The 12524-nt window shown below is 41.6% G+C and overlaps 1 protein-coding gene across 1 annotated transcript; it reads left to right on the forward strand.

Annotated features, from left to right (window-relative positions):
* The first annotated feature begins 7982 nt into the window (after window positions 1-7982).
* On the forward strand, window positions 7983-12484 carry arf1 (ADP-ribosylation factor 1). Its single transcript, XM_080440246.1, has 5 exons — window positions 7983-8082; window positions 9879-10058; window positions 10320-10430; window positions 10588-10712; window positions 10801-12484. The coding sequence occupies exons 2-5, from the start codon at window positions 9914-9916 to the stop codon at window positions 10960-10962; spliced, it is 543 nt and encodes a 180-aa protein (XP_080296372.1). The 5' UTR covers window positions 7983-8082; window positions 9879-9913; the 3' UTR covers window positions 10963-12484.
* The last annotated feature ends 40 nt before the right edge of the window (window positions 12485-12524 follow it).

A 12524-nucleotide genomic window follows, 5' to 3' on the forward strand; every position in this document is an offset into this window, starting at 1 on the left:
TCACAATGCCCCTCACACACAGCCTGTTAATGTCACAATGGCAGGACTGAGTGTTGGACAAATTGACCTCAGCTGAATGAGCAGGACAGTGGGAGGATGCAGTGCCCAGTATGGGCATCTATACCGCTACCTTTGATGCCACTGGTTTCAGTTGGTGCTGGGTCTCCTCCTGTCTCTGCTTCGACATGCTGTGCATTCCAACCAATTATCGAGCCCAAGGTGGAACAGGTTAACACTTTTAACTTTGATGCCTCCTCCAATGGGATATAGCTGGATTTAAAACAGGGAATAGGGGTGGGGCAACCCCTTAAAAACCTGTATATACAAAGCAGACATGAATCAACTTCAAACTAACCCACTGAGGTAAACAAAAAGTCTTTTTAAGAAATGCTTTTTATCCTCATCATTGTTTCATCTCTCAGCGACATGTATTCACCTACCTGGATACTTGAGATGGGTTTCCATAAGAACACCTCTAAATATTTCAGACTGTCCCTTTAGTCGACTGAAAGTAAAAAAATTGGCATCCCTCAAGGGATGTTTAGGAACTCATTTGAAGAACTAGATGTGGTAACCTCACATACTTTGAAAGATAGTGTTCTATGCAATCTCTCACTCTCGTTTGATTTTCCTTGCTCTCCATGTCACCCTCTTCTTTTCTTTTCTCTTTCTGAAAACAACAAAAACAATGGAGCTGGCAAAGAAACAGATTTCACCCTCTTCTTTATACCTGTAAACCTGTGATGTGACAATAAAGGTGATTCTGATAAAGAGCTGTCAGAATTGCAGCCGGACCTAATCAATCAGTTGAGTCATAATAGCTTCCTTTTACAGTACCCGTGTTGTTCTTTGTAATTTACTTGTCTCGTACATTGAAATTGTATCATGCATTTATTATTATCGTTATCATATTTTTCTGTATGTCTAATGCTCCCCCCACCCCCAAACACATATCACTCTGTTTACACACACATTTGCACTCAACGGACCACAATGGAAATACGCTCCCAGACTTTTTTGTGTTTTGTCCTTTTGACAGATATGTACAAGTATATGATCATATAGAAAAAATATCAATCAATCAATCAATCAATCAATCAATCAATCAATCAATCAATCAATCAATCAATCAATCAATCAATCAATCACCTTGCCAGTACATACTTATTAAGTTATGAACCAGCAATTCCCTTTCTTCTAAGCCTGAGCTACGCTTAGTTGCAAGCAGTTGTCAATTGTCATGCACCGAAAATAGCCGATCTACTAGCTCATCACAACGCATCACTCTACGACGCATTGTGAGCTTGTAGATCAGCTATTTTCCATGCACATCATGGCACACAACTAAGTATAAATCAGGCATTATACTTTGCTACGCACCCACAGGCCCCCTTCCCCCCCCCCCCCCCCACCTTTGAGGAAGTGAGTGCTTCAAGGGCTTGTCTGAACCATCTGTCACGGATATCTGTCCCCAGATATCTCCCAGGACTCCAATGGCCCACACAGATGCTGTCCTCTCCATCAAGGAGCGATAGTGTCATATACAGTCTTTGGCACCATTTAACACTGTGAGGAAAGTGATAGTTCACCTCATTACTTTTGCTTTGATAAATTGTGCCGTTATAATACATGAGAACAGTCTTCATGTAGAGAGGCCTCAATATGCTGTCAAACATTTCCTCATGCGCCCAGGGCGGAGTGCAAAATGCTATGTAAATCCCCTTAACGACCTTTTCAGGCTGCTGACAATCGGCATACAAAGGTGATTGGCAGCCGACACCGTGGTGCACATTTATCCTTTGCCCCAGCCCGTCTTTCTCTAGGGCGCCCCCTACTGTGAGAGGCATGGGGTAGGATGCCCAGTGGCATTCGCTGCCAATGGGTAAAGCCAGCATGGATCCTCTCATGGCAACGATGTGGGTCGTTGTAATAATGTTCGGTTTGTTTCCTCCTGTGCACCGCCTTTGGGAGTTTGCCCGACCCATAATCCAGTACATGAGGCCCAGAGGGAGGCCTCCCATGCCTGTCCATCCGAGTTCCAGCCTCGCCTGGCCCAATCTGGCCTCATTGTGTGTTTCATAGGGCAGCCTATTGGTTGCCTAAGGCCCGTTCCATAACATGTTCTTATTATCATCAGAATTAGGATTATTGTTGTTGAGTAGCCTTGCCAGTGGACTGACGCATTCCATACACAGTGTGAACTTAACGAAATTGGACGCCCATGCAGCTGTACAGATGACAAATATCCTTGTGCGCGCACACCCCACACCACACACGCACATGCACACACAGGCAAACACGTACACACTCAAACACATTCACACATTCACAGACACGTACAGCAGACAAGGGTTCCCAAGCCCCTTACTGAGTGTTTTTTATCCTTACCAGGCCTCATCTCAGAGGGGAGTAAGGCCCCTACTGTGACCCATACCCACTTGGGTATGCAGGGTCTGTTTGGACCCTTGGCGGCCTTCCTCCATTCACACACTGCAGACAAGCCTTTCTCACTGCTTGGTCACCAATACATTCACTTTGATTTGGCCATGACTGACTCAGCGACATGAATAATTGGCTGATGACCTAAACCCACAGGTTGCCTATAACAATTCCCAAAGAACATATTTTCACCACTGTAGAGAGGCTTACAGTAATTGCCCAAAACATCACAGGCTTACAGTACCTGTCTGTTCTGAGACACCAGGTGGGCGTAGGGGTCATGGGGACACGGGTGATATGAATAAAGCGAGTGCATGAGTGTGTGCATGTGCGCGCATGCGTATTTGTGCTAATATTGTATGTGTGAGAGGATGCTAAGGGTGTACGAAGGGGGAAGCATCAGAATTTGTGTGTGTGTGTGTGTGTGTTCGTTGGGTGGGGGGGGTGCATAATATATACACCCCCTGCTTCCTATCAGTAGCTCTCTGGCCACCCATCACAGCTGTCAGTGTCCAGTGACATAATGAAGCTGAGAGGAACAATCTGTTGAAATGGATACCACCGCTCTATCTGCCTGTGGATTATGGAAAATGGGGATTTAGTAGTACCCTTCAGGGACTTTACTGTACCTTTGGCTGACTGCACGGTATGTACTTTTGTGGCGATAATGTCACTGAAGCCATTCTGGTTTTGAAAGTTTTGTAAGTGTCCACATACAATGGAAAAGGCTGTACATCTGTATTCTACGTATATGATATCTGTTGTATTCTAAGTATTGAGAATTGTTGACGTTATTTTGTCAATATACAAAATGTGTTTTTGTAATTTTGTCATTGTAATAATGGACTGGGTCCATCTCTCATGGTTCAGTGCTTCTTATTTCACTGTGTGGCTATTAGTGATGGGGAAGCAAGGTAGCAAGAAAAGGAATGAAGGACTGACAGGATGCAGAGCAGGTGTTTCCCCTAACCCAACCTGCCAAACCCCAAAACCTGCACCTGTGCTTTAGCTCCCTGCATGATAGAGATCTGTGGCGGGGGGTTGAATCATTTGTTCCTGTTGGAGGCAATATCTCTTCCAATCAAACAGCACTTTGTTGTTAGATCCGCTTCATTTGTCTTGTAAACTGGGCTTACTAAAGTGGCCCTAGGCATGGGCTGAACTGTAGTATCCTCCACTCTGTAAAATCCAGAGTGTTAATTTGACTCTGAGAAGGTGTAAATGGATCCGGAGAGGTCAATTTTTACACCCTCATCAGAGTTACTCAGGATTTTGCTGTGCAAGCATAAGCAGTGACGAGTCACAGAGCAATGCAGTGTTGAGGCCTTTCGTCTGCTGTCTATCACTTTGAGACACTGCATGTGATACCACTGCACTATGCAAAATAGTATGAAATGTAGTATACAACTACAAGCCATTCCATGTTCTGAATTAAGAGCGTGCAAATCCCTCGGGTGTGGTGAGCTTGCCTCAATACAAGAGGCAAACAGATTGCTTAATTTCTAAATGCTTGTTGCAACATATTTTATGTGCGGTAGACTGGAAGTACACATAATAAGTAAAGATGCTTATTGTAAGTCGCTTTGGATAAAAGCGTCTGCTAATGCTAAATGACTGCATTGTAATGTAATACTCAATTGTGCCAGAAAATTGTTGTTTTAGCGTAATCTCTTTTGGCGTTGAATATATTTGGACCAAAGTGACTCATTTGAATGTAATGGAATTCATTCAGCTGTTATTTCAACCATTATGTGGACAAAACTGTGTGATTCCAAGCACCATCAAGGTCATCAGTGTGATTTTAGGCAGAAATTAAATGAAGGACATCAGTGGCCAACTTGGGTTCCAGGACTAGATTATGTTTTGTCTCTAGAGCCATTTGTATAAAGTGACTTTCCAAACTCTTCAACACTGTTTTGGGGTGCCTTGTCTCTAATTGAAAGAGGGCAGCTAGTCACAGCTAGTCACTAACCCTAACCCTAACCCCCACAGAGCTGGGAAAAGGACACATGAACATGTCTTTCATTTTAAATGGATTCTAGCCATTGCCAAAATAGTGCAGTGTTTATGATGACAATCACTATGGTTGCTTTTGCAACATGCTTTAGAACTCTGATGTAGATAAATAAAAAACAAATTATTCACCTGAAACTTTCCTGACAAATAGGGCATCGTTGTTTGTAATTGACCCCCCACCCCCATCCAATAATAATGTAAGAGGCAGGGTTGAATGAAAATCTAAGAAACAAAATGACATAAATTCAGTGCATGGCACATAATTAAAAAAAAAAATCATCTAAAAGCAAAGGAATTACCTCTCCAAGCAAGCACAAGCTGCACTTGTGTACAAGTGAAGACAGTAGTTGCTGTGAAAATATGCTGAAAGCTTTTCCCCAGGCATTTGGCAGGGCAAAACCACAAATTATGGTTCCACAGTGAGATGGCATTATGAACCTTCACTGTGTGGTCCATTACCCACCATGGACCCTTACTCCTTCCCTGCTGATCCCTCCCTGTCCCTCCTACCCTCCCGCTGCCCCCTCTGCTGGGGGTGGCAGGCATAGTTGACCCTGGTTAAAATTCAACTGACCCAACAATAAGATTCAGTTAGACTTTTCCCTTAATGAACTGGTCATGAATCAAGAGTGGAAGTGAATGCTGAAGGGTTTGAAAAGAGCCGTCTGAATGAATTAAAATAAATTTTAACTGCAGCATTTGTTTTTGTTATTTGAGAATATCACACACAGTATAACAGAGCAAATTTCATAACATAGCACTTTAAAAAAAAATCACAAGCAATTCATTAAACATTGAATTCATTCAAACATTCATCTACAGCGGTTGGAATTGCTCTCCCTACTCTCCTATTGAGAGATTTAGACCGTGGTGTCAGGTATGACACAATACTGGTTGGCGACTAGCCCTGCCTGAAACTCATACGTGCAATATCTCCCCTGGGCAAATCTAGACTGTAGAAGTTTGGTTGCCCATGCGGGAGACCAGGGCATTTCCTTATATAGACAAGACAAGCATCGGGTTTTGTTTGCGTATAATTATCTAATTACATTAAGACCAGTTCATCAGATTATTGTGCTTTTATTGTAACCCTTACCCCACCCATTATGGTACAGTTAGAACTGAATCCATACTTAATTCACTGGTATGCTTCCTTCCTTACGAACAGAGTACAGAGGGTGAAAGTGAACAAAACCCTCTCCTCAGCATTAACTACTAATGTTGGTGCTCCCCAGGGTTGTCTAAGCTCAGCTGTACTTTTCACCCTTTATACTGACAGCTGTCGTACTGAGGAATGTCTGTCTGAATGTCGCACTGACAAACCAGACCAATACATTCTAAAGTACTCTGATGATACAGTCTTGATTTCTCTTTTGGATAGTTCCAGTGATCCTGGACTGCACCAACACAGAGTAAATAAGGTGGTGGAGTGGAGTGATAACAACGCTCTTATCATTAACACAAAAAAGACAGAAGAGATTGTTTTTGGTGCTCCACTAGAGATACACAGATCCCCCATTACTATTCATAGTGAACAGATCAACCAGGTATGTTCGTATACATACCTAGGAGTAGTAATAGACCACCTTTTGTCATGGAAAGACCAGATTGAATCAGTGGGTAAGAAGACAAAACAAAGAGTCTATTTCCTTCGCCGTCTGAGATATTTTGGTGCAAGTAGACAGATTCTTCTTTTGTTTTTCACTTCTGTTATTATGAGTGTTCTGCAGTACTGTAGTACCACCTGGTATGGATGTCTGTCTGTAGCTTTAAAATCACAACTGCTGCAGCAAGTGAACATTTGTTCAAAGATTGTTGGACAACCACTTCAGAGGCTCTATACATCTACGTATAATAACAGTATGATAAGGTTGGCAAGGAATATCACTTAAAACACTAGCCATGCTTTGTATGGAGAATATAGGTTGCTGCCTTCAGGAAGGAGATACGGTGTTCCTACATACAATAAGGTCAAACTGAAGAGGTCCTTTGTCCATCAGACGACATTGAGGCTTAATCAGGTGGACATTGCTCTTGTGGCTGAGTGGTGGACATTGCTCTTGTCTTTGCATGTCTTTATGTATGTATTTTGTTGTTTTCTTGTGTCATGTCAAATGTGTGTACTGTTATATGTTGCATACATGGCTGTTGGGTCGCAAGAAAAATTTCAGTGCAAACTGACAATAAAGTATTATCGTATCGTATCGTATCGTATCGTATCGTATCGTATCGTATCGTATCGTATCGTATCGTATCGTATCGTATCGTATCGTATCGTATCGTATTACCACCATTGCCCCGACAACCTCCCGTTAGCTCTGTCTTTGTGAGGAGACGTGTATTTGGGAGACAGCGTTGTGTGAAAAGAACAGGATTGCTGGGTTTCTGCCCTCCTTCCAATGTTGATGGACCATGACAGTAACACCATAGGTCAGGATCTCTCTGGTTGCTATACCAGCATCAGTTGACATGGTCTATGTATAATGGTTATTTTCCTGTCTGAGGAGGCGTAGGCAAATATGCAGATGAAAAGATACAGTCAAAGATTTTATGGCTGTTTGCCCAAACCTAGGTAACTGAGAAGATTAAGTCAGTGTTTGATGCTGGCTGCCATTACCACTGAAAATATGATACGATATTGGATGTGTTTGTGTCTGCAGTGATTGTCATATTTTGCAAACAATGCTACAGTGGCTTGGTTTTATGCTCTGTTGACACAGCCAACCTGACAACTTGTTTGTAGTTTAGTCTTAAAATAGAAATATCCTCAGTGCTGGCAAGTACATTTACTCAAGTACTTTTACTTTACTTGAGTATTTCCATTTTTCAATACTTTATACTTCTACTGTCTCCGCTACATCTCAGAGCCAAATGTTGTACTTTGTAGATTTAGATTATTATTGCAAAACATACATAAACAAATTAAGTCCTATTTTATACTTTGCTTGTAGATCGGCTATTTTCAATATCACTACTTTTGTACATTTACTCAAGTAACATTTTGAATACATTTATTTAACTTGTAACAGAGTTACTACATTGTGGTATTGGTATTGCTACTTTTACTTAAGTAAAGAATCGGAGTACTAGTTCCACCACTGAGTATCCTCTTCTGTAGGAAGGATGATAGAGCTGTCTGTCTGTCTGTCTGTCTGTCTGTCTGTCTGTCTGTCTGTCTGTCTGTCTGTCTGTCTGTCTGTCTGTCTGTCTGTCTGTCTGTCTGTCTGTCTGTCTGTCTGTCTGTCTGTCTGTCTGTCTGTCTGTCTGTCTGTCTGTCTGTGTGTGTGTGTGTGTGTGTGTGTGTGTGTGTGTGTGTGTGTGTGTGTGTGTGTGCGCGCGCGCGCGTCTGTCTCTCTCTCTCTCGCTGTGTGTGTGTGTGTGTGTGTGTGTGTGTGTGTGTGTGTGTGTGTGTGTGTGTGTGTGTGTGTGTGTGTGTGTGTGTGTGTGTCTCTCTCTCTCTCTCGGTAGACTCAGTGTGGTCATGTTGACTCCTGCCCATAGAGGGCGGTAGCGTCCTAGCAGAGGATCACGGAAGTTCCAGTGGAACGTCTGACGTGTCAAATGATCTCCGTCCATTTTCTTGAGGAAGGAAACGCCTAGAAGAGGAAAAGAAACGACAACAACTTTGTAAGAGAACATTCTATTATCCATATGTGTTGGTTTAGAGACGCTTTTAGGTGTTAAAACTCAACATAGCTCTTATGGAAATAAGAGTTAGTTTAGTGGCATTGCCGGTGAAGGCCAGGCTCTAATAAAACACTTCTATGTCTCAGTAGCTCTCAGTAGCTATGCGCTAGCATAGCTGGTGGATGAGACAGACCGGGTTGTTTTCATGTGAACAAACTGCTAATATATAATGCTATTTGAAAGTTAAAGTGCATTAAAGTGGCCGTATTGTAATGTTAAATCACTGTGTTTTTCTATGAATTAACGGTTGTTCATCGTTATGAAGAACTCGGCACAACTTGACCACTTTAAACGTTCCATCAAGGTGGATAGCCTTAGCACTGCTGTGTGTGTGTGTGTGTGTGTGTGTGTGTGTGTGTGTGTGTGTGTGTGTGTGTGTGTGTGTGTGTCCAGCCACTGATGGGCTGGGCCTGAATGTCACTCTTTAATGTCCAGACAGTGTTTTTGATGGTCGTAAAGAACGAGGATATACGTTCCGTGTGGGCGATGTATCGTATTTAAAAGTACACTTTACATTAGAATCGTGCATTAGTCCAATGGTTCTCAATCTGTGGGTTGGGACCCCCAGGGGGCACCCACATTATTATTATTATTATTTTTTTGGGGGGGGGGAGTCCCCAGATGACAGTGAAGTGACAATTTAAGGACTTTTAAGACCGAAAAGAAAAAGACAATTACTGCATCAAAAGTAATCATCAAACTATACTATTAACACTGGTAAAACATTGGCCAAATTATCAAATCATATAATAAAGAGGTAAAAGTTGTGAAAATAGCCGATCTACAAGCTTGCGAGGCGTTGTGAGCTTGTAGATCAGTTATTTTCACTATTTATCTGTGGAACTGAGTCAAACTAAATGTAATGCCTCAACTCCTACAATTCCAAGTCCTTGACAGGGTGGGGGGTCCCCAGTTCACAGGATTATTTTGGGGGGTCGCCGACGCCGTCTGAAAAGGTTGAGAACCACTGTATTAGACAATGGACACTTCAGTTCACAGTGTTGTTAACCTATGCTCCTCCTCATAGGTTGATTCTCAACCTTGTTAATTTCAAGGACCCACAGTTTGATGATTGTTTTTTTTAAAGTTATCTCTGGGACCCCGATCTACAGAGTAAAATCCTGTGTTCATTTAACACTGTGTACAATGGAACCAAATGGACCCTTACGGGTCTGTCATTTAGCTGGGGAACCCCTGGGGATCCCTGGAACCCACGTTGAGAGCCACCATTTTAAATAATATTTGTTGTGTGTTTTGACCACTACCCTATTCAAACGCCATACAGTTAAATATCGTCGCTGTCGGGCAGAAAGAAACCTTGTACTGTATGTCCCAAACTGTTACTTTTCAAGAAATTGAAAAATACCCTGTTGCAATAGATCTAATGTGTTGTTATTAGTTAGGCATAAGCTCTTTTTTAACACTTTCATTGGTTAAATATTTATAAAATCCACAGACACATTTAACCACCTTCACTTTATAGCAAAAGTAGCTGATCTACAAGCTCACAAACGCGTTGCATCGCGACACGTTGTGAGATTGTAGATCGGCTATTTTTGCTACTTTTGTATGACACTGTAGTATCACGACATGAAGTAGGGCATTCACTTACGAAAAAACATCAAAAGGTGCAAGGTTTCTGCACAACATCAACAATGTGTTATAAATGTCTGCCCACACTCCTCTTGCATGGCTCTCTGGTTGAAACAGCACCTCTGCTTGTGTTTCCCTTGCAGGTTTCTACCAAAGTTGTCTCCTCTCAGTTGCCACCATGGGGAATATTTTTGCAAGCCTTTTTAAAATGCTCGCTAAGAAAGAGATGAGGATCCTCATGGTGGGCCTGGATGCTGCTGGAAAGACAACTATTCTGTACAAACTCAAACTTGGAGAGATTGTGACTACGATTCCCACAATAGGTACATTGATCAATGTAAAGTAGAGAAACTGAGAGGACAGAATCATTTGGTTTACATCAAACGGGTATCTTTGGTAGTGGTGTAGTGTTGTTTTTGTTTGTTGCAATGTTATAACAGCATGATGTATGCGTTTTGTTAGGAATCATATTATTATTTGACTGCAGTGAATGTTATGTTTGTGGTTGTCAGGCATGATATGCAGAGATTTGTCAACCTTGTCTATTCTAAGAATGTTGAGCAGCGTATTGAAATGCTTTCCAGGCTTTAATGTGGAGACGGTAGAGTACAAGAACATCAGCTTTACCGTGTGGGATGTTGGTGGTCAAGACAAAATTCGACCGTTGTGGCGTCACTACTTCCAGAACACACAGGGTAAGTTTTGTTACGGTCTGCAGTGACAACTACTGTAAGGTAGTTGTTGCCTTTAGATGAGACATACAGTATCACAGCGTTGTACATGTATAGACACACATTCACACACCTTACTTAATTGTTCATTTTTTCTTTCTTTCTTTCTTTTTTCTTGCAGGTCTCATCTTTGTTGTGGACAGCAATGACAGAGAGCGAGTTAACGAGGCCCGTGAAGAGCTGATGAGGATGTTGGCAGAGGACGAGCTACGGGAAGCAGTGCTATTAGTGTTTGCTAACAAACAGGTAAGTCATATTTCCTCATGTACTGTAAATCTTTCACTGTGTACAAAGGGCAATCCTGATCATGTTTTGTTCATATTTATATTCTTAGGACCTTCCAAACGCTATGAATGCTGCGGAACTCACGGACAAACTGGCACTTCACTCCCTCCGCCATAGAAACTGGTACATCCAGGCAACCTGTGCCACCAGTGGCGACGGTCTCTATGAAGGACTAGATTGGTTGTCCAATCAGCTCAAAAACGCAAAATAATCACCCACTGTCCTAAATTTTTACCCACTATTTTCTCTTGCTCTCTACTCATCTGATGTTGCAAATTGAGCTACTTTGTCCAAAAAAAGTACTGGAAGCTGCTCTCACTTCATCTCTAATTACAACACAAATATAGGCCCAGGGGTAATCTGCTCTTGTAAAGCTGTCAGGTTTCTTATTTAATGTAAATAGACATTTGGTCATTGGGCAGCTTATTGCACACAACACCTAACATGGTTACTTCTCTTGGTGGCCTTTGGGCAGTCATGTGCAGTGTATGAGAAAGGGAGGCAAATAATTTAAATGTACCAGCTAACACGGGCCCTAGACCTCATTGTAACCTGACAATTTCCTTATGTCAGCTTCTATGTAAACTGTTGATTTGTACTGTAAAAGGAGTTTTACTTTTGGGGCACAAATTAAGAATTTATTATGACTCTATTTACATAACACTGATGCACTACTTGCAAATACTATGGTTACGTTTAAATGCCACCAGTATCAAGCCCCCAAAATACCATTAGCAAACACTGGCATTAACTTGTCATACTATCTGTACTGTGAGATTAGTCAGTCTGATTCAAGAACTCCTGTGAACACTTACCAGCTTTTGTTATACAGTATGTTAGTGGTTAGCTTGAATTGAGAAATGCTGCCATGTTTTCTCATCTACCTGCTTTACGATTTACAGAGAGGCTGTCTGTACAGGCAGCATTCGATTTTTGTGTTCATATGACAGTGTCTCAGGTTAATCGTGTTATGCCTTTGCAATATACCTGCATTAGCAAAGATGCATGATGTGGTCTATTGGTCTTGTCGGACATGCAAATGATTGTCGTCATGGGACTTGCTAAGTGATTGTTTACATCATTAGGCTGCACAAGAACTCTTATTACCCCACTGTTTGTTGGAGAACATTTAAAACTGTGGACATGTGACATTTTAACTGCCCTATACTGTAACCTAATGTATGTACTGTGTGATGCAATTGTAACAAACAGTTGCACACTGTGATGTCCTAGTGTCCTTACAATAGGCTACATAAAAACATGCCTTTTTATTGAGAACTGACTAATGCAATCCATGTGGAAGAAAGCATTTTGATGGCAATACCAATTCAGTTTTGACCTAAATGTTGAGCGTAGTGCTAGTATTCATAGTTTTGTTGCACATGTCCTTGGGGCAAAAAAGAAGCCATACCTCTGCCTTCTAATCCAAGACACATGTTGCCTATTTGTTTTGTATTTTTATTTTTCAAGCTTATTTCAAGGTGTGTGAGTGTTACTTCACTCTACTGCTCTGAAAATGTCTTAGTGATGCATTAAACACTTTTGATTGATAACTGCCTATATGTTTGTTAAACTGTACGTTAATCTCTTAGCCGACTTTGTCTAAGCATTTTTATGTCAAGTTACCTTTAGCCTTTGTTTTGTGAGAAAAGCACTGTAATTAAAGCGTTTGGATTTAACGGTTAAGCATTTGATTTTCATTTATATTGTATGCAATAAAATGTATTTGTGAATCTCATGTCCTCACTTTGTAAAGCATCTACAACTTGGCTG

This window comes from Gymnoscopelus braueri, assembly GCF_963280865.1.
Source record: "Gymnoscopelus braueri genome assembly, chromosome: 10".
NCBI lineage: Eukaryota > Metazoa > Chordata > Actinopteri > Myctophiformes > Myctophidae > Gymnoscopelus > Gymnoscopelus braueri.